The sequence below is a fragment of the Carassius gibelio genome, chromosome B3 (genome assembly GCF_023724105.1).
Source record: "Carassius gibelio isolate Cgi1373 ecotype wild population from Czech Republic chromosome B3, carGib1.2-hapl.c, whole genome shotgun sequence".
Taxonomy (NCBI): Eukaryota; Metazoa; Chordata; class Actinopteri; order Cypriniformes; family Cyprinidae; genus Carassius; species Carassius gibelio.
In genome coordinates, this window is record NC_068398.1 from 28,524,564 (window position 1) to 28,547,017 (window position 22,454).

General features: G+C 39.2%; 1 protein-coding gene across 2 annotated transcripts; it reads right to left on the bottom strand.

The window, feature by feature from the left end:
* Positions 1-701: 701 nt before the first annotated feature.
* On the bottom strand, positions 702-21,739 carry LOC127952416 (transcription activator BRG1). Of its 2 annotated transcripts, XM_052550835.1 has the most exons (34): positions 21,552-21,739; positions 18,399-18,685; positions 18,151-18,283; positions 16,302-16,754; positions 15,888-15,986; positions 15,503-15,755; positions 15,254-15,380; positions 14,783-14,956; positions 14,523-14,696; positions 14,255-14,422; positions 14,107-14,157; positions 13,024-13,154; positions 12,769-12,823; positions 12,261-12,376; positions 11,993-12,140; positions 11,731-11,894; positions 10,830-10,896; positions 10,614-10,724; positions 9,808-10,050; positions 9,570-9,683; positions 8,183-8,290; positions 8,016-8,102; positions 7,868-7,914; positions 7,626-7,792; positions 7,316-7,479; positions 6,195-6,422; positions 6,016-6,093; positions 5,716-5,934; positions 5,370-5,632; positions 4,805-4,910; positions 4,430-4,531; positions 4,126-4,258; positions 2,883-3,019; positions 702-1,366 (listed from the first exon to the last, which is right to left on the bottom strand). In XM_052550835.1, the coding sequence occupies exons 2-34, from the start codon at positions 18,618-18,620 to the stop codon at positions 1,334-1,336; spliced, it is 4,875 nt and encodes a 1,624-aa protein (XP_052406795.1). In that variant the 5' UTR covers positions 18,621-18,685; positions 21,552-21,739; the 3' UTR covers positions 702-1,333. The 2 variants fall into 2 exon arrangements, with proteins under 2 accessions (XP_052406795.1, XP_052406796.1); XM_052550836.1 differs by lacking the exons at positions 10,614-10,724; positions 10,830-10,896; positions 11,731-11,894; ... (13 more) ...; positions 18,399-18,685; positions 21,552-21,739 and adding an exon at positions 10,127-10,255.
* Positions 21,740-22,454: the final 715 nt, after the last annotated feature.

Sequence of the window (22,454 nt, forward strand, 5' to 3'; positions counted from 1 at the left end):
TGAACCGAGGTCAACATTTCCACTAATGTTCTACTGGGTGGGAAAAAGAAAAGCCACTTTCGGAAACGGATCAAAAAAACTTGTTAGGAATTCCTAGACTTGCAAAGTTAGGAAATTTTTGAATATTTGCAAACTTTTGTTGGTTCACTGAACCAACAATTCAGTGTTTGCTTTTCTGGATGCACTTCGATCCTTTGCAATATGTGGTCAACAAACAGAGCAGTTTCCAACTTTGACAAAACACCTTTTTTTTTTTTACTGGAGGAAGCTTTCTTGTTTATGGACTGGTATTTTAGCCAAAAGTGATGCTTTAAAATGAAAACACACAGCATTCCATTTTATTAGACATGAATTAATGTACTTGAGTCGTGTGAATAACGTGTTCGGACACTCATTCTGGGCACCCATTGGGGAGTAAGTGATGTAATACTAACATTTCTCCAAATCTGTTCCAATGAAGAAACAAACTCATCTTAAAATCATCTTGGGTGGGGTCAATTTTTAACAAATGTAAATTTTTGAGTTAACTATTCAAATCCAGAACACATACAGAACACTAAATCTGCTGTATGTAGGTTTGTGTATTTTTGCAACATCAAAGTCCCCTAAAGTTAAGTTAGTCAAATTCATTGTCATTATAAACATTATCAATCTGTACTCAACCTGAAGTTTCTACTTGTGTACATAAATAATAGAAACAGTGTCTTTCAGAGATGCCTTTATTGTGCATTTTGGAAATCCAGTGACACTGACACAGTACAGAATCCTACACCCTAGTCTCCCCCATTTCTCCCAAGTCTATAAGAAGGAAGTACCTTAATCCTCTTTGCAATCTTAATTTAAACTGAGAGAAAAACGGAAAGAGAAATAACTGGCTGCGTTTTCCACAAACAACATGCATTCTGTGGTGTTGGGGGGCGGGGGGTTGAAGGGGGGACGTTCACACGGCTAAAAACAATAAGAGGACATTGAAGCATGATCCGCTCTTACTGGTCCACTGTGAGTCAGTCTGTCAGATATCTGTTCATCTTATGTCACGTCCTTGAAAATAAATCATAAAAAAAAAAAAACATGGAAAGAAACAAAATGCTCAATCCTTAAACTGTCTTGCTATACATAAAAGAAGATCATCTGCTTAAATATGCAAATGGAAGGGCTTTCTTCTGCATTTTATAGTGTGATTTTCTCATTTAATCGTTTTCGTAAACATGTCCTCTCGGTCTAAAAATGTTCTGTTCTAGGGTAAAACTAGGCCCTTCATGAACAGGGCATCTGTCGGATCTCTTGGTCAAATGACGTATCTTCAGCAGAAGTGATTGGTCCTGAAGAATGTTTAATCTTCCTCGCTGCCACTAGCCGAACGCTCCTATACAAAAACATTAGAGAAAGAATTCGCATAAAGGAGCAACAACATGAGTGTAAATAGCACCACCCTGCATCCAAAAACAGTTTTTCAAAAAATGTGTGCAATTTAAAATAGCATCTTGTTTCCTACTGTAAGGTGATGTAGTCTTGTATTACCCCTTAAGGATCAGAAAAAACTGCCACAAAGACATGATTCATATCTTATTCTGAGCCAGGTTACAACTACTTGTTCAATTCTCCAAGTCACTATTTTATGCCTGATATCCACTTTTCCACGTCATTGCAGATTGTAAATTCAATGATACACTTCAACATTACACCTAAAATGTGACTTAGACATTTAAAAAAAAAATTAGACTTGATACACTATGACACACAGGTTACATGTACTTACTATTATAATAACAATTAATTATGCACAAGTAGCTCTAAGCCGAGCTCTAATCCAAATCATATGTACATGTAGTTAATTAATATTACTCAGTACTTAAACGTATAATTATAGACTAGAGCTGCAACTAACGATTATTTTTTCTGTCGACTAATCTAACGATTATTTTTATTACAATAAATAATCTAATCTAATGTTCTTTTTTTAATTAGCTAATGAATCCTTTGGATAACTTTACAAAAAAATATAAGCACAACTTCTATAAGTACAATATAATATTTCAACCTTTATTCATTTTCAACCAATGTGGTTGAAGTTTTTACAGTATAAAATAATAGAGGCAAAGAAAATGATTTTACTATGGTAAATATGAGTTTATGATAGCGTTTATAATTAAACCACAGTAGCCATAAATTTACAGTAGTCTGAGACGTCATGAAATGTTCTTTAGCATCACAAACCATAAAATGTAGTCCGGGTTCTGCTATGGTTTAGCGTGGTTTCCAGAGATCTGGAGCTGATTCGGGGTAGCTCGGTGGTTTGTGACTGTTGTCTCGCGGCGCGCTGTCTTTTAATGGACCGTTCAAATATCACGTCTTTTGCTCGCTCAAGTTCGTTATTTCCAATTCTAGGCGCGCGATAAGCGCGCTCATAATGGAAGCTACGCGGTCGCGACGCGCTCATTTTTTCCAGGTGTGTCCGCACCGCATCGAATTAAAAACATCTCAACTCTTCATAATGCCGCTAGCGCAAGAATATCCAGGAAGTTGGTCACCAGATCACACGGTAACCAGTTAAACCGAAACACAGGGAACAAAGGGCCATTTTATTTGTCCTCTGTTTAAAGTGTTCCCATACTTTTGATAACAGTGGTCTCTGTTTTTGTGTTAAAATGCGACTGTCTCCATTCCCAGTATGCCATTACGTGAGATGTAAACAAACAGTGTGACGCGACGTAATCGATGACGTCGACATGTCGTTGCAGCACTATTATAGACTGTAACAAGGACACCTTTTTTTTTTTTTTTTCAAATTAGCACACATGATTGAAGGCTGTGTTTTAACCAGTTTCTTTTTTGGTGTACTTCTCCTTTAAGTTCCATTTTAATCAATCATTCATTAGTACCTCTTCCTGGTCCTCCTCACTTTCTTCATCACTAATGACAGGTTTAGGGCGCCAACTGCGTCCGGTTCGCCGTCTTCCCTTGCCTCTCTCCACCTTTTCCTTTCGGCTCAGCTTGATCTTCACCTTCACTGAACGAGCTAAAAACACACAGACACATGTTAATCATGGATTTAAACTATGTGTTGCACATGCAAAAGACTCTGCTTGGATAATAGTTGCACTGTACAAGATATTTTCATTACATTCATCTTTTAAATGTCCTATGACATGAAAATTTCACTTTCTGTGGTTTTTTAACATTAATATGAGTTCCCCTAGCCTGTATATGGTCCCCAAGTTTCTAGAAATTGGAATCAGTGTAAATTGAGATTTTTCTATCTTTCTCTGCCTTTGAGAAAATGGAAGCTCAAACGGGCTGATCTTGAATCTCCTCGTTGTGACGTTGTAACGAGAATTGTTACCTCCCCTTTCTCTGCTTTGCCCGCCCAAAAATTTACATATAATTCAGTCGTAATGTCAGCACAGGCGACAGGCGTTACAAACAGACTTTTATGATATGGATTCGACAGCACCGCCACAAACAGTGAGTAACAGTGTTCATTAATGCCTGATCTGTGATCAGTGATTTCTGATGGGTAGCTAATCATTCAAGTTCACACAGACTTTCTTTCTAAATCGTTTAATACTGTTTATGCATCAGTGAATCAAGCCAGTGACTAAACGATCAACTTCACGTTGTTTCTCTTAGTAGCATGAAACAAATCTGTTATTTAAATTGTGATTTAACTACAGAGAGCGATCAAAGAACGCTCGCTTTTTTCCGGAGCTGTTACACATCGCGAGTATATCTGCACACTTGCCCAAACTGCCGTTACAATGAATGACGCTGTTATGCTGCACAACGGAGCTCTTACTGTATTCATGTGTTTGCTGTTAGCTGTGGTGAAAGCATTTTGTGAGAAAACGTGTTGCAATAATGACGAGATCACTGCATCCACGCGATAAACAGACTCTGTCTACTCAATGCTCATCACTGCAGCCTTTCATGTGATGGGGAAAGATCGAAAAAAAAATTATATAATCCACACTTCCACGATTCGTTAATATCAGGATATAAAAATGCTTTTTATTTCTAAATTTTAAATGTAAAAATCATACTAACAATGTAAATACACCTAAGGACACATTAAAAAGCATTTAAAGAAAAGGAAATAATTCATGTCATGGGACCTTTAATACTCACATTCAGACTCCGATCCTTCATCTGCCTCGTCCTCTTCCTCCTCGCTCTCTTCTCCCTCACTCTCTTCCTCTTTCTCGATCTTCTGCCGCACGCTGGTGAACACGGACTGCAGCACGATCGAGTCCTCGTAGATCTGAAAGATCACATTACAAATGAAGTACTCCAACTCTGTAACGCACTAATGTTATTACCACTAAAAGCTATTAAAATATTCAAATGCACTTTCTACTTAAGCATTTTATATATAACAACAATCTAGATTATAAAAACTAATAAGATTAAATATTAATAGAGCAAATATTACCAGTGATCCCTCCAGGTTGAAGGTCTGAGCGTTCTGACAGAGCAGCATGACGTCTTTCTCCAGGTCATTCAGAGTGCGGTACTTATGACTCTTAATGCGTTCCTGCACAAAACAGAGGGCAAGATTATTTACTAATATATTATGAATTACCAGGTACTCATAATATAGATAACTTAAATTGCTAAATGATAAAAACCAGCATTGCAATCGGAGTAAAATTGTTCATAAAAAGGGCTACTAACAGCTCCGAGTTACACCTTAAATATTATTATTATTACGATTAGTGTGCATATTTACTGTATTTCAATTGGAGTTGGTAAATCAGTCAAAGCATTTGCAAATGAATCGCTTAAAAATACAAGGAAATGGGCAAACCTTGATCTTCCTGAAGTCCACAGGCTTGCGAATGAGTTCGTAATATTCTGGCAGCTCTTTACGTGACGGCAGTTGAACAAACACCTCACTCAGCTGTCTTCCATTGCTGTAAAAAATACAACAACAACAAAAAGCACAACTCTTGAAAAAAGCATGTTTATCTATATTAAATAAAGCATAAAATATCAATATACTAGACTGTCAATCAATAAATAAATAACAATGTTCACCATTTTGAACAGAATAAGACACTTTTCGGCATATGAAACAGTACAGAATTCATGGGTTTGCCTCCCAGCAAAGTTAACATTCACAAACTAATAAAAGTGTAAATCTTTAATGCAGCGTATATTTCTACACTAACTGTAATAGCCTTTATAAGTAATAGAAACTTTTCACATTAGTGTGTCAAAAAGTTACATGCATGTTCATGCAGAAAAATGTACCAAAAAAAAAAATAAATTCATAGGTTACCCAGCATTTCCTACAGCTCAAAAATCAGTGTAGGTCAAATTGGCCCATAATATAAGATAAGGGGCTAGAGAAGTTGACTGAAGTGACTCACCCATCCTTGTATTTGATGACTGCGTCCACAATCTTCTTCATCTTCTTGGTGAGTGAGGGAGGATTGGGAGAGAGCTTCTCAGCAGGAGGACGACCTCGTTTCTTCTGTTTCTTACTGTCGTCATCTTTATCTCTGCTCCGCCCACTGGAGCTGGGCGTGGCCGGGCCTGGAAGGTCGAGGTCACGGTCGCGCCTCCTCTTCCGGGTCGTTTTCTTGTAGCGCACCTCTTCTTCAATCTCATCAAGGGTGCCTTCCTCGATGGCCTGAGAAGCAGTAAAGTACGTCAATACACCTTCCTTTATATAAGCAAAGGTTCGATACAGTGCAGATGTGATTCCTCATTCACCTTCAGCCACTGTTTCTCTGTGAGAGAGTCGCTGTAGTCCACTTCTTTTCTTTGACGGGAGCCACGGCCGAACATCTTCTCCTCTTCTTCTTCGCAGGTGAGCCTTTCCACCTCGGCGTCGTCCTTCATGATCCAGGTGGGCAGCTCATCCTCCTCCATCAGCCGGGGTTTGCGTTTCGGGTTGCGTGCCTCTTCGCGACGGCGGTCGAGATCCATGCGCTGGACGAAAGGAAAAGGAAAATCAGGAGTCAGAACAAAGAGTGTCAATGTAATTCAATTGAAACAAGCAGGGCTGCTGACCATGAAGTGATCGAACTCTTCCTCGCTTCTAGCGATCATCTGGTTAACAGTCTCGTCATCTGGCACTTCATCTTCCTCCTGAAACAAAAAAGAAAACAAAAGCGAGTGAATTTTAATTACAGAGAACGGAGGTTGTTGACAGGACACTGAAATTGTCGATCATAAACGGGTGTCTGTACCTCATCCTGCTCTTCGTGCTCCAGGATGGCCTGCAGGAAAGCCCTGCGCTCGTGGCTGGACGACTTCTGGTCGAACATACCGGCCTGGATGACTTTCTGGTCCACGTTCAGCTTGTATTTGGCAGCGGCAAGGATCTTCTCCTCCACGCTGTTCACGGTGCACAGACGCAGCACACGCACCTCGTTCTGCTGCCCGATACGATGGGCGCGATCCTGGGCCTGCAGATCCTATGACAGACAAGAAAGAAGAAAATATTGTCAAGAAATAAAACCAGCAAGAGATATTGTATAAAATCCAAAAGAATCATGACGATCACAGAGATAATATTACTGAAATTGTTACACATTCTATTCTACAGAAACTCTAAAGATTCTCTAGACAAATGTATTACATTTGGTTTTACTCAGACTCTATTGTACTAAAGCTTACATCGTAACATTTTACAATAAGGTGTAACCTTTAAAGAATTGTTATTTGCCAATTCTCAGCATTTAAAATATTTTCAGAATTTAGAGTAGCTCATTTCTACAAACACTAATCCAGTTAAAACATTTCAAGTTGCTAAATGAACAATGCATTATCAATAAACAACAATTAACAAATGAGCCACACTGTTCATAAAAAGGTATTCAATTATACATTATTCAACAGTGATATAAAGACTCTATTCTTTAATGACGCTATTCAAATGATTCTAACACTAAAGATTCAGTTACATAATTAATGCATTACAAAATGACTTCCAAATTATATATATATCTATTCTATAATGATTCTAAAGATTCTATTGTACAGTGACATCATTTAAAACGATTCTAAAGATTCGATTCCACAATGATTCTATACTAAAGACTCAATTCGCCAATTAATGAATTCTAAAGATTCTATTGCAGAGTGATACAAATCAAACGCTTCTAAAAATTCTATTCCACAATGATTCTGACCTATGAATAAACCTATTCCAAAATGTCTTCATTAATGATTCTATTATATACTTTTATGTAAACTGTAACCAATCGGTCTACAATAGAGTGAGCGGGATTTGTGAACAAATAATGACCACATCAAGAGTTACCCCTATTAGTTAAATGCCACTGTATTTAAAGGGACAGTATTGTACCTGGTGAGGGTTCCAGTCGCTGTCAAAGATGATGACAGTGTCAGCGGACTGCAGGTTCAACCCCAGACCTCCTGCTCTGGTACTCAGCAAGAAGATAAAGTACTGAAAGGACGGATCATTAAAGTTCTTCAGCAGCATGCCACGATCCTCAGCCTTAGTGGTTCCTGCAAAGACAAAAGGACGCTGCTAGCACGATTAAACAGTCAGCGATTCATACATTTGAAATTTTCAAATAACAAACAGCAGAGAAAGTCATACAGTAGTTTCCCAGGACTTCCTCAAACGGTTCATTCTGGTTGAAGTGACTCACCGTCCAAGCGCAGGTATTTGAAGTTACGGTAGGCGAAGTAGTCCTCCATGATGGTCATGAGCGTGGTCATCTGACAGAAGAGAAGCACTTTGTGGTTGGTGGCACGGAGCTTCGGCAGGATACGGTCCAGCAGTTCAAACTTACCAGAGGCACGGTACAAATCAGGTCTGAAGAGAGCCAAACAGTACACGATCAGAGAGAAAATCAACGAGAATACATCGACATTTTAGTGCTCTACGTACCCCTGAACAATGCCTCCGGTGAAGCCCAAGTGCTCAGAGAAAGATTCCTGCAAATGGAAAAACATCAAATGAGGTGCCATAAACCTAGCAGATAAATGCACAGAATATAAATGATCTTCTATGAGGACTGTGTGAAACAAATGATCACCTCAATTTGCTGGAACATGTAAGGGTGATTGCAAATCTTCCTCAGCTGCATAATAGTGTTCATCAGAGTCTTGGTGCCGCCTTTACCCTGTATCAAACATGAAGATGTTATTATATTAGAGAATCAGAAACACTCACACATTCTTGATGGGAGTCATGTCTTCTCACCTTCTTGTCTTTCTCCGAGCCATCGGTGAGCAGCACTCCTTTAGCCTGCATGTGTCTGTACAGCACTCTCTGTAGAGCCGACATGTCGCACTTGATCACATATTCCACCTGAACACAAGAAAACAGTCACTTTTCAATGTAAAAAGAGCAGATGATAAAGTGTGATGTCATTTACGCAGCAAATCAATTCGTAAACGACTTTGTTGTTTTAAGTCTCCATGTGGCAATTTACATGTATCAAAAGGTTTCACTAAAATGACACAGTCCTGTTTACATGTTTGGGGTCAATACATTTTTATCAGTGTAATTAGTAACAGCACAGACTTCTACATTGTTACACAAACCTTTTAAAGAACGCAGAAGAAATAAAAATCCTGCAGCACAATGTTTCTTGAGCAGCAAATCAACATATTACAATGGTTTCTTCAGGATCAGATAGTAAAATGTGTAATAAATAATGTGTTTTAAATGTGATCGAATAAATGCAGCCTAAGCTAGTGAACAGTAGAGCATGTAGATAAAAGTTGCTGTTTATTTCTATGTATTTCTTAATTGATGCATATAAACAAAACAATGTTTACATGCTCTTTAATGTTAATTAAAACTGCGGAAAGTATGCATTGAATATTGCACATATCCAAGAATATTTTTTCTTGTATTTATTAAATAGTACTACTTGATACTTCCTTTGATTGAAATGGTAGGAAAAGTAAAAAATATATTTTTTTTAAAACACCCTTAAACTCTTTCCCCACCACCAGCATTTCTGAAAAAAGATTGCCAGCGATTTTTATGATTTTAACAAAAATTTGATGGCCTCCAGTATATTACTGTTGTATGAATATTTGTTTTATTCTAGCTTAAAGCTTTCTTTTTATTATAATCAGATCTTGAATATAGGTAGGTTATAATAAAAATGCATAGTTTTGAGCAAAAAGGTGATAAAATCACATTTTTATCAAAAACTATGATTATCAAATAAATGAATCCAGTAAATAGCTTCCAACAACACTTCCAAAGCTTACACAGTTACACCACTTCCTGCATCAACACTTCCTCCATAATATTATGCAGTTTTCATTTACATAGCTGATGATCGCATTATTTTTAGTAAGCATTTGTTTACATAAGAGATCGCTCGTTTTCTCCGTCCTGTTCACGTGTTTTTGTTTGGGAGGATTTGTGCTCGTTCAGAAGAGGTGTAATAGCGCCCCTGAGTGTATAACAGTGAAAACACGAAAAGCCGTAAAAACTGGTCTTTGGCGGGGAAGCGCTATCTTCTAAAAGACAAGATAACCCGTCAATGACAGGGAAAGAGTTAAGCTATGTCAGAACAAACACACAAATTGAATCTATCTTTTTTTGGGCTGAACCGTTTCAAGCAAACCTTCTCGGGCAGTTGGGCCTCCACTTCTTTCTTGAGTCTCCTGAGCAGGAAGGGCCGGAGCACTTTGTGCAGACGACGGATGATCAGAATGGTCTCTTCTTCGTTCAGGTCCACCTTTAGAGCACGACAGGAAGTAGTTTTAACATTGTACGTTTATAGAGCTAGACAACACAAACAGAAATTCAACTCACTGTATCCTGTCTAAATGTACTAGTACAGCTACTAAAAGTTTTCATACCTTCTCTCCGGTCATGGCGAACGGAGCATTGAACCACTGCTCGAAGGTGCTGCAGCTCTTGAAGATGGTGGGCAGCAGGAAGTTGAGCAGCGCCCACAGTTCGGGGAGCTTGTTCTGCAGCGGCGTGCCAGTGAGCAGCAGACGCCGGGGCGCCAGGTAGTGTGTGTTCAACACCTGAGTCAGTTTGCAGTGGTGATTCTTCATACGGTGGCCTTCGTCCACTATCATGTACTTCCAGCGGATCTGAAAGAGAGAGGAGCGTCAGAAACGGAGCAAGCGGTTCCCAGACAAAAAAGCTTGTTAAAAAAAAATTAATAACTTGTCATGATGATTGATGATAGTTCAACAACTGGCAAGTTCAGGCCCAGCCAGAGGGTGGCCAATCAGAAGCATACCGTCCTTGATTTAATGCTCAAAACGCAGGTTTGTGTCTAGCACGCTTCCATATCATCTCAAGTGTAGACACTATGTAAATAAGAGATTCATTGTGCAAATGTAAAGAGTTTTGTGAGATCACAATGAACTAAGATTGACAGATTAGTGACTATAAAGAAAACGCTTGATGGATACTTTCTAGGCTATATATAATCCCATCAGAATTTGCATGAAATTTTTGTTTTTCATGCTGTTAAGAGGACCAGCAGCCACATACACTGCAAGGTTTGGGGGAAATGGCATCCACACACAAATGCAGAACTCACTCTTGAAAATCGCAATAACTGACACCGTGATAACTACAGCAATAATCTGTGTAAAAACAGATGTGCATTGAAGCTAGAGAAGCCTCACTAATTTTAGGTTTGTACCTTGGCCAGCACTTGCTTGTCTTTGATGATGTACTCATAAGTGGTGACCAGCACGTTGAACTTGCCGCTGCGCAAGATGGGAAGAAAAGCGCGGCGAGCAGCGGGAGAGCCCTGAGATGAAAACAACCAAAGAAAATGAGATAGAAAATTGCTCAAAACTGTTTTCTGACATCATTTCAACACACTGTTCACTGCATCGTTTAATCGAGTAATCACCTTATACGAAACTTTCACCACAGATGGAGCCCACTTATCAAACTCGTACACCCAGTTCGACAGAGTCCTGTTAGGAAAACAAATCCTCATAAATACATATCACTGTAATTATATGTTTGAAATATAACCAAATGCAATAGATCAATAATACAAAATGATGGCGGTTTAGGCATAGATAAAGATATACAAACAACATTTCTACACTGTAGAGTAGGGCTGCATAATAAGTATCCAAAAAAAAAAAAAAAATGGAAATATGGCTCATTAAACCATGAAGGCTCCGACTTAAAAAAAAAGCACTGTGGGTTTCAGAGTGAAGTATGGCACAATGTTCATCTGCACGCTTGAAGATCAAGATAGTGTTTCTGTGTACAGTAAATTAACAAAGACAATCTGAAACACCCCATCATTAACTGCACATGTAAATAAACAATCTGCTGGAATAAAAGTTTGGAAATGACAAGTTTAAAATGTAAAAACTTTGTAATTTTATAGATGTACCATAATTTCTTATAAACTCACTTTTGTCCCTTTTTTATAGTATAACAGTAATATTAAAATACATTTCCTAACACTTTTTTTAAAAAATATAAATCAGAACAAATTTATTTTGTATTTTTTGTATACTTTTGGTTACCAAAATAGGGTTGAGTTGGTTCTTGTACAGAGTATACCTTATGTGTAAACACCCCAAAATTTTCTATATATATATATAATAAATATAATTTTATCTGCAGTAGAATGTAGAATGCATTGTAGAATGATTCTTTCCATTTATAGCTTTTTAAAATCATCTAATAAAATGTAAAGAAATATATAAATCGTGGAAAGATGAAATACCACAATGTCAGTTTTTCAGTGTGGTGCAGCTCTATTGTAGAGAGAGTGAAGAGTGACTCACGAGAGGGGGACGATGATGAGGAAGGGTCCGTTGAGGCGTTTGTACTCCATGAGGTAGGTGATGAGTGCAATGGTCTGGATGGTTTTTCCTAAACCCATTTCATCAGCCAGAATGCCATTTAAGTTATTATTATACAGAGACACCAGCCACTCCAGACCTTTGATCTGCAGACGAGACAGATGCAATAACAGCATGCCATTTATCAAATCTGATCAGCTCACTAAAGACTTTGAGGTGTATTTGCAGTTTGTCTGGTCTGTACCTGGTACTGTTTGAGCTGTCCATTTATTAGCAGGCTTGACTGTCTGTCCACTTTCTCTGTGACTTGGTGAGCCACAGCGTAGTACGACTGCAGGCCTCTCACGAACGCTGCATTACCGTATTCATCGTCCACATCCTGCTTGGCATGCCTGTTTAAGACATCATGGGTATTACCATGACAGAACAGAAATCCAAAAGGAGCATGGGACAGGACAATATAATCCCATCTGGATGTCGGAAAAAAGCACAGCTCTAAACCAGTAACGTACTCAATGATGTGACGGGCGTCCACCTCGGACACATCCTCACTGTCTGGATCTGTAATGATCTTCTTCTCCTCTGTTGGGGCCTGAGACGACTGAGGCTGTTCCTCCTCCTCCTCCTCCTTTACAAACAATAAATACAATAGTACATTAATGAAATGAAATATAAAGATCTTGAGTTACACTATACGGTTCAATTAATACACATTTTACATCTTTATGTGGGCGTAACATCAAATCATGAATGGTTAAAGTAGCTTTTTAATATCAGTCTACTGTACTGTACACTATTAGTGCATTAAGACATGTGTATCATGTCATGAAAGTAGCATCACATGATAAACTAGACATTAATCTTATTCCGATGATGCCCTAGCCTAGATTCGGACATCAAGGCCGTGAACACACAAACAAGAGATCTTTCTCTTCAAGTGCATGTAAAACCCTTGCAGAAAGCACAGTGCTCAAGAGACTGAACAGAAATACAGATGTGAGAGCTGAAGAACAACCACACCTCTTCCTCCTCCGAGCCGCTGTCTTCACTATCAGACCGCGGGGCCACCGCGTATCTACAGACATTGAACAAAATTACATTTATACATTTTCATATTCATTTTTAAACATGCTGCTTTAGATATATGTAAATAATAAATGCATGCTAAGCGTTTATGATATGCTTCTCCTATCCTTTTCAATAAAGACACACCAGTACTGAGGAACAGCACTCATATATTCTGAAAGAACGAGATCCCTGAAGTGTCTCACTCACCCAGGATTCATCTCCAGCCAGGTATCCAGTTGGCCAGCTCTAGGAGCATCCATCCCAGTGAGGATCTTCCCACTGTCCACGTGAATCACCTTCACCGGGAGGTCACTCATTTGACTGGTCTCATCCAGCGGCTACAATAGGAGACAAAAACATAGCTGTCTTAGATTAATTACCTCCGTTTGCGGCTAATAAGGGTCCATGATTTTCAATTACATAATCTTACAAATTACGCATCACTGTTACTTGCAGGCAAGTATCTAGCAAATAGAAAAAGTATAAAGCTTAACAAAACTATATAAAAAAATAAATAAAATCACTATAATTTCATGCACTAAAATTTACAATTCTGATATTTCAAGTTGAAGCCTTGAGATAATAATATGCAACACTTAACAGTGATGTTTAAATAAAATTCCACCATGTCCAAGACAATATCTGCAATTGGTTATGAGATATTTCAAAAATTGTTGCAATTAAATCAGAATTATACTCAGAACTCCATTACAAAAAACAAAAGCTACATTAGCGCAAATGATATAATAAATATATATATATATATATACACATACATACACACACACACACACACACATATATATGAGAACCAATTTCCCCCTCTAGCCATTTCCCTGGTTTTCTCATCTACATTCACGCCATTTACAAACCTCAAAAACTGGTGAATGGAGGATGCCACAATATCAGCCATTTTTGTTGTGTCATTGGTTTTGTGATAACAGAGATGGAACTGAAACAGGCATGAACATCTGACTAAACCTCCTATGACCACTTGCTGTGTTACATATCATCAAGGCTGAGAAAAGAACAGAATGCTGCAGACAACAGGTAAATACTGTCATCGCTGGTTTCCATGTTCGTGGAGTAAATATGTTTGCATGGCTTTTTCAAAACGTCGGGTAGCCAGTGTTTTGTATGTGTTTGTCCAATCAGTGTACACTTACATCACTGGTAGTGCCTATAGAGCCGTTTTAGCTCCTGGAGCTAAATTCATTCCTAGTTCCTGTGGAGCGAATGTGCATAGATCTAGGAACTATGAAGAAGTTCAAATATACTTTAAGATCTCACCTCTCCATCTGGACCCAAAGCAGGAGCTCCACCCTCAACGTTCTCCGGCTTCTGTGAGGAGGAAAGCAGAGAGGAAGATAAACACCCGAGGACAACTCGACTTAGACTCCATTATGGAGAATCTTTCCAATCCAGTGAATCTCATCACCTTCTTTTTCTTCTTCTTCTTCTTGTCTTTGAGGGCCTGGACAGCTTTGTGAGCTCTGACCAGCTCTGTGAGGTTGGCCACATACTCGTCCGTCTGCTGTAGCAAGTAAGCCAGACGTTTGTCCTTCTTCTGATCGATCAGCTTCCTGTAGCCCTCTTCATCTTCAGCCTTGAAGAAACGCACGCAAAAGATGCTTTTAAGTCATCTGCTCAGAAACTCTACCAGTTTAAACTGGTCTTTATTTAAAGAACAAGTCTGTGCATCTCACCATCAGCCTTCTCATTCTCTCCTTCTCGATACGCTCATTCTCCTTCTTCTGCTCTCTCTCAGTGTTGGCGTGGTACGTGGCTACGGCTTTGGTCACCTTCTGGATCTTCGCCGTGATGGAGCGGTGATATTCCTTGAAGTCCTTTGCATGCTGAAGGATGCTGTTGAGATACTCCTACGAACAAGATAAGAAAACAATCTTCAGTTATTTGTGAATCAGCTTAAAAAGTGTGAAAAAAAGCAGCTAGAACGGTGCGTTACCTGATGTTTCTGACGGCGCTTGCGCTCCTGCTCGATCTTCTGCTGTTTCTCCAGTTTCTCTGTGATGCGAGCCTCACGCAGGGACTGTCTCTTGCTGCGCTTGTAGGCCTTGCCGTTCAGCGCTGTCTCCAGGGCTGTGTCACGCCTCATACACACTACGACCTCCTGGCGGAGCTGCGTTGAGAAGAACAACACTGGTCAAACACCACTATAATGTAGCGGAACAGGGCTGAAGTCAATCACAACCACTACCCAGAGCATTTTGCATTCGAATTCCCAGCAAGATATATGTTATCTGACAAAAATTCAAGAATTTCAAGACAAAAGGGGGTGAAAAAAAACATCAGTACTTGTGCTGCGTGAATAAAATGGACTTTGAACTGGGTGATAATGATAACACAATTGCAGTTTGTAAGCTCTGCAAAAAAGGAAAGTCAACTTTTCTTTGTAATGAGCAGATACAAGTCATACCTGTCTCTGAAAGTTCAGGAGCCTAAGTGCCTTGAGCTCGATGTTGGCTTTGGTCCTCAAGTCTCCAGCCAGAGAACCTGGAAGGTTCTCCAGCTCCTGAATACGATGAGCAATACGAGCCTGTAACCTGACAGATGGGAACAGCCACATCAAATGTTGGTAAAACCAGTTAAAAGGCTTGCAGTTAAAAGGTTTCCAGAATGTGTTTACTCAAACATGAATAGTTGCCCTTTCTTTTCTTCATCTCACCTGTACTCTCTCTCCTGAAGGACCTCCACTGGGTCCAGACCCCGGGGTTTCTGGATGGGTGTGATGCGGTTCTGTTTCTGATGAAGCACCATGGGCGGCTGGGTTGGCTGTCCTGGAGACTGGGTCTGAGGGGGCATGACAGGTGAAGCGGCGGGAGGAACCGAAGGTGGTGCTGGAGACGGGCGGCCCGTGGGCTGAGGAGGTATCAGCTTCTGTGGGGCACTTGCAGGGGCAGCAGCATTCACCATTGGCCCTGGGATTACCAAGACGTGGTTAACACGTGACTCTGAGATATGAGTGTCTCTTTGCAGAATGCAATAAGGCATTATTGAATATTGAATTGATAATTGTAAGTGATTGTGGATCGTTTTTACAATTTACTGACCTTCAGGCCAGGATTTAGGTGGTCCATTAGTCGGTTGTCCCTGCATGCCTGGAGGAACACCAGAAGGTCCTGGAAGAGGCATGTTTGGTCCGGCCATTCCTGTAACACACACAGTTATTTTTATTAATATAAATTATTTTAAAAGACCATTTAGGAGATTTTTTAAAGTTTGAAAGGTTGAAATTTAAAATACTATACTACAATATTTGATGAAGCTTTTTTTTTTTTATTGTAACTGAATATTTAGTACTGAGAAATATTGATTTAATATATATGTCATTAATGTGCAGGAAATTCTTTCAGAAAATAATGCAATAAAAAAGGATCGTAAAACACACTTCATGTCATCTAATTTCATATGGTGCTTATTTCAGCATTTTAGAGAGCTGAATTTAACACGAGATATCGCCTCACCTTGTGGTCTGTTGTAGTTGGGTCCCCCCGGTCCAGGGCCTCCTGGTCCAGGTGGTCCGGCTCCAGGTGGTCCTGAGGCAGGGGGCATGTTGGGCATCCCCGGCTGCATGCCTGGCATGGGCCGTTTTCCCTGCACGGCCACCTGGAGGTGGTCAGGTAGAGCTTGCCCGCGTGCCAGCATCTTATAGGCCATGATCTGTGCGCGCAGTTGGTGAAGCTGGTTTTGGTTAAAAGGAGTGGGTCCGCCAGTGACACCAGGCCCACCTGCATTTGGAGGTCCTCCGCTGGGTCCCGAACCAGCAACACCTCCGCTCCGGTTCTGCTGACCCATGACCTGCGGGTCACCGGCCTCCATGGCACCAGGACCAGAGGGCATCATGGGACCAGACGGAGGGCCGTTAGCAGGTACCGGACTGGGGGCATGTTCAGAACCACCCAGAGGAGAGGGGTAACCTAGAAAAAAACATAGACCATTTGATTTTGACATTTTCAGAAGAAAATTTAGAAAAATGCCAAAGATTAATAGTATTCCAAATTTAACAAACAAGGTCTAATTTTATGAATAAAAATTAAAATTCACAAGTTGTACCAGTAAAATGTGCACAACAATTACAAGACAAACAACAACAAACTTGCTTTCAACTCGTTAAACACATACTACTTTTATATTAGTTTCTCTTTCTGTCATGACTTTGTGGTTTCCAACAGCTGTGGGTTTTTCGGTTTCAAAAGGGTAACCCTTGTTAACCCATCATTTCTGTACTCAAAAAATGAAAATGTCACGTAACCAGGTTTCTTTAAGAACCTGGTTCTTGACGCATACAGCTCAATTTTTTTTTTAAATAATTTTATGACTTGTAGAAAAACTTTTGTAAATAAATATAAAGAATGGCATTGGTTTTATTTTTAGAGATAAAACTTTTTTTTTTTTTTTGTGCACATTTTTGTGTTTTGCTTTGGTACCGAAATTGGTACAGAGACCTGTGGATTTTCACTGGTATCGTTACCGAATATTGAAATTTTGGTGCCATGACAACACTAACTCATTCTAAGCCTAAACAGTTTAGTAGTGAGCGCAACCATTCAGTTCTCTATATAACAGACACGGAGCTCACAAAACATCTGTATATCTTAGATTTCACACGTGCAAATATCATAGCAAGAAGGACAGCGAACCCATATACTTTCTGAAACTTGACATCATCAAACGTCTCGCCCCTCAGACACTGCTACGTCATGTAACAGCAACCAAAACATGAACGATTGTCTTTTTATTAACTAACATTAACACAGATTAATAATGTATTGCTCCATGTTTGTTTGTATACCGTGCACGGGGTTTATGCGCATAGTCCAAGTCTTCGGAGACAGAATTACAGCACCACATACTGGGCTGGCATGTATACTACATCGTTTTGTGGTTTCATGTTATCGCAGATATTTCTTGAGACGAGGGGAAAAAATAATTGGATAGGGAAGGCTCTGGCTTCATGTGGACGCAGCCAAAGAGTGCAAGCAACAGACGGATACAAAAAGAGCACTAGAAAATGAGTGCAAAACAGAACAAAAAGAGTTATAGAGCAACCGACAGATTCAAAGAAACAGGCAGAAAAATCCACACAGAATGAGATCGATCGAACCAAAAACAGCAACAGACTAATGCAAAGAAACAGACCGGCAAACAACAGAAAGACAGATTGACAAAGCAATAGAGACACAGCCACAGACAGAGCAACAGAAACAAAGATAGAGAGACAGAAAAAGTGACAGAGCATCAGAAAGAGTTATAGATCGGCAGTCAGAGAGAGAGAGAAAAAAAAAAAGGCTCGGGCACCAGACAGACAGATACCTTGAGAGTGTTGGTCCATAGGACTGGGTGGAGGTCCCATGCCACTGTGGCCACCCTGTCTCATGCCCATACTCTTCATTTGAGCGTAGCGCTGATCTTCAGGAATGCCTTTCTCATGCATGCCTTCCATGGGCTTCAAAACAATACCAAATAAAGAATGACTCAAAGAAACCATCCAAACAGCAGAAACAAAACATGGCACAGAACCACAAATAAATCAGACACATGCTGATCAATTCTGGCAGTACCTTGTGCATCTGGTGCATGTTGTCCTGGGGGTAACCTGAGGGACCCTGTGGAGGTAGCGGGTGTCCTGAGGAGGGGGGCCCAGGGCTGGGGCCCATCATGCCATGAGCAGAGCCAGGTGAGGGTCCAGGACTAGGCCCTAACATGGCCCCTGGAGACGGCCCAGGGCCTGGGGAAGGGCCCGGCCGAGGGGTCCCGCCCATAGGTGGGTCAGGGGTGGACATCTCTCAGCAGAGCCGGAAGAAGAGAGAGGCAGAAAGAGAGCGATCTGTATGTGTTTTCAGAAAGCCTGTAATAGAAAATAAAACTAATTTGAATCTGGCAGCCTTGATGAACAAGATACATAGGGCCCTATGATTTAGGCGATATGGGAAAACACTGACAGAATCCAGTCATAAAAATCAAATTCACAGTTTAATGCAGAATGTCACGGAGTTTGTCAAATTCTGAATTAATTAAAAGTAGGTTGTGATTACACAAATCAAATCATGATATGAACTAGTATCTGTACATATTAAGCCACAAAAGGATATTTAAATATGAATCCTGCATGTTCTTTTCGTCTGTTAATGAATGGTGCATGGTTTTTCATTTTCTACACATATACTGAAGTGTGCGCAAAGCTCGTGGTGATTTCAGCATCTGCCATCTCACTAAATGAGGACAAACACATCAACAACATCTCCACAACAACATCAACTGCTCTGAGAGTCACTTCATGAGCATTTGACCCTTTGATTTGAGTAAAACTTGCCTTATATCACATACACAGAACTGTAATGGTATTCATGGCAACCCAGCATCAAAATAGCAGTCCAGTTTGATTTGAAGACATTGCGCCTATTACTTTTACTAAAAGAAACTAAATTTTTAAGGAACAATCACAAAACATTTCTTCCATGTTTTAATTTTAATAGTAAATCTCATTTGTTTGCCAGAGAATAAAGTCTGCTTCATTTTCAATAATTAAAAGACAAATGAAATTAATGTTTTATGCCTTCATTTGATAACCAGAAAAATGTAAATACACAACACAGAATTTCTGAGGAAAAAAAATGAATGAGGCTACTTTAAGAAAAATCAAATAAATAAAAGTTGTTTTATGCATTCAAATAATTATACATGCTAAAACACAGAATTTGGTAAGAAAAAAAATACAATTTCATAGGTCCCTAAACACGTAGGACTAATTTTTATTAATCTTTTAATAAATTGATGTGAAAATTTATGTTTCATGATCTTATGTATGCATTTATTATTGAACTATTAAAAAGGAGTTGAGAAAAAAAAAGAAAAAAAAAAAAAAAAACTGATTTCATAGGGCTCTAAAATATACCCAGTAATTTTTTGTTTATATATGTAATATTTATTTAAATACTCAAATATATTTAACAATTTCAGCTGATAATAATAATGATGAGAATACAAGGAACAAAAAATATTCTCAGGCTCACACTCATTTATATATTTACCACACTAAAAACACAACACTAATATGTCTGCTCTCACCCTAATTCTTTAAAAGCTCAGTTTCTGTACAGATGTAAAAACATATCTGAACTGCATTTCATAAATCTCAGAATGAATCCAATTAGAACTATAAAAGCACAGCCCTTAAATTGAGGCATAAAAGTGGGTTAATTAATCTGTGCCTTAATGCATGTCACTGACTACATTAAAATATTCCAGTGAAGACCCCATGGGGTGTTTTTTTAAATCAGATTGTATTTTAGTTTGCCTTTAAGATACCAGTCAAATGTTAATATATCTAAATGTGTTGCCTATCTTGGCCAGGACCCTCCTGTATATGAGATTTTAAATCAAGATATATATAGTTTTCAATTTTGCTGATAGTCTTTAATAAAGAATGTCATGGCTTACTTGTGACAACATGCTAGACCGCTGGGGCAAGTTGTCACATGGGTGAATGAACGTTATATTTTTCCCGGCCAATAACAATGGAAATGTTCAGTTTTGTTTAATAAAGAAAAAAAGAAAAATAAACACAGTCACAAACAAATTCACCCTGAGAAATATTCACTGGAGCAAACATTGTGACAACTAGCCCCGGTGACCTTACACAATGCAACTTCCATCTTATACTGGCTCTTAGCAACTTTCTAACCATATGTCACAAACATATGTGGTTTTTCATTCATGAAACAGCTTAAAGTAAATTCTAATTAATAAAAAATAAAAAATTGTATAGTTGTAATTACTACCTGAAAATGCACATGCCGGTTAACAAGCTGTTTGCGAAATGATTTACAAACATAACCACATATTTACAAACACCTATAACTAGTTATGGTATAAAACAATATTATATTAAATAAGTGTTTTAATGAGCAGTGATAAAATAAACGCCAATGTCTGTTTTTTTCAATGCTAACGTGAATTAGCAGCCGGCTAACATTGTACAGCTAAACATTAGCCAACAATATCCCACAATCATTAAAGCCCATTTCTAACACGATAATAAATCACGGTATAATGCTGCAGGTAATCTGTGAAATGTATATAAAATTACGATAAAGCTAGCCATTATGGTTATGGTTTTTAAGGACGTGATCCAACTAACGTTAGGGAACAAGAGAAACATTAAATTACAGCTCAATTAAAGCCAAAGACATAACACAAAATGACTGTAAAAACGGCTAAAACATTCCCGATATGTCTTTATACCCCACAGCTTGTGTTGGCGGAGAGTTTAAACGTTATTTAAACTATTTAAATCAGTTTAAAAAACACAAATACCCTAAAGGAAAGACAAAGAACGGCAAAGAAGCCTGTTGTGTGTACGTTATGTGATTACAGTCGGCCATGCTGTGCTTCTCCGTGTCCGTGTGTGTTTTAAAACCCAATAACTCGAATTATAAAGCTCGGAGTCAGAGGTAAACACCGCGAGCGTCTCTTTTAAGATGATTGATCCTAGCCGCCTCCCGTACGCTTGACCCCGGTCCCCCGCTCGAGTTACATTCCCCAAACTTCTTCATTCATTCTGCCGCTTCTGCGGCGGTGTAATGTCGGACTGATCCGAGCACAGCAAGCCCGCCAAACAAACATCACACGCGCGTTCTATAACGGCACAAAATGTATCAGTTTAAAAGTCATGTGTTCTACAAACACTGTGACGCGTTTAGAGCGTGACTTACAGTCGAGATTCTCGCCGGCCTCTTCGCCGTACTCTTGGGCAAATCTAGAAACAAAGGGCAGCGCAGCTAGTTCCTTTTCCCTCTCACGTCCCCCTCCCATCAGGAGTGAGGCTATCTCTAGTCGAGAGCGGCCTGAAAGCTTCAGGCAGCGGCTCGCGAGCGCCCCTAACAACAACGAGCGGAAGCTCCTGCTTTGAGCCTCGTGCAGAGCGGAATGTAGGCTGCATGGCTCAATGGGGGATGGGTGCTGCTGGTTTCCTTCCTTATGGAAACCCACTTATAGGATATTATAGCCTATGCATTTTTTTTTTTTAATAAATATGTATGTGTCTGTCTCTGTCGGTAGATGAGTGCTATTTTGTAGCACAGTAAATCAGGTTCTGAACATACAACCAGTCACCTTAAATTACAGATTACAGAAAATTCCTGAGATGCTTATGTTCTATATGAAAGCCAGCTGAAACAGCTATGTCTACTACAACATTAAAGGCATTAATAATGTTACTTGGGATTTCGGTTTCAAATAAATGCTGTTCTTTTCAACATTCTATTCATCAAAGAATCTAGGAAAAAAGTAATGACTGATTTCCATAAAACTATTAAACAGCACAACCGGTTTTCATCATTGATAATAAGTGTTTATTGAGCAGCAAATTATTATTTCAGAAGGATAATGTGACAGTCAAGACAGGAGTAATGATTCTGAAAATGCAGCTTTACATTGAACTGCAGTATATTTGTTTTGTTAAATGTATAGGAGTTACTTCAAGCTGTAATGATATTTCAAAGTGTTTTTGAACAAATATGCAGCCTTGATGAGCAGAGACTTTTTTTCAAAAACAACCCCAAACATTTGAATGGTAGTATATTTTTAAACCTAATCAGTTTAATCTAATCTAAATA

What these genes read in the sequence shown, in the direction of transcription:
- LOC127952416 (XM_052550835.1), bottom strand. Translation starts at nt 18,620, where the DNA reads ATGTCCACCCCTGACCCACCTATGGGCGGGACCCCTCGGCCGGGCCCT. An exon ending in ACCGGAGGCATTGTTCAGGG is followed by an intron (nt 7,793 to 7,867) that starts GTACGTAGAGCA and finishes GGCTCTCTTCAG; the next exon opens with ACCTGATTTGTACCGTGCCT. An exon ending in CAGAGAAACAGTGGCTGAAG is followed by an intron (nt 5,633 to 5,715) that starts GTGAATGAGGAA and finishes ACTGCTTCTCAG; the next exon opens with GCCATCGAGGAAGGCACCCT.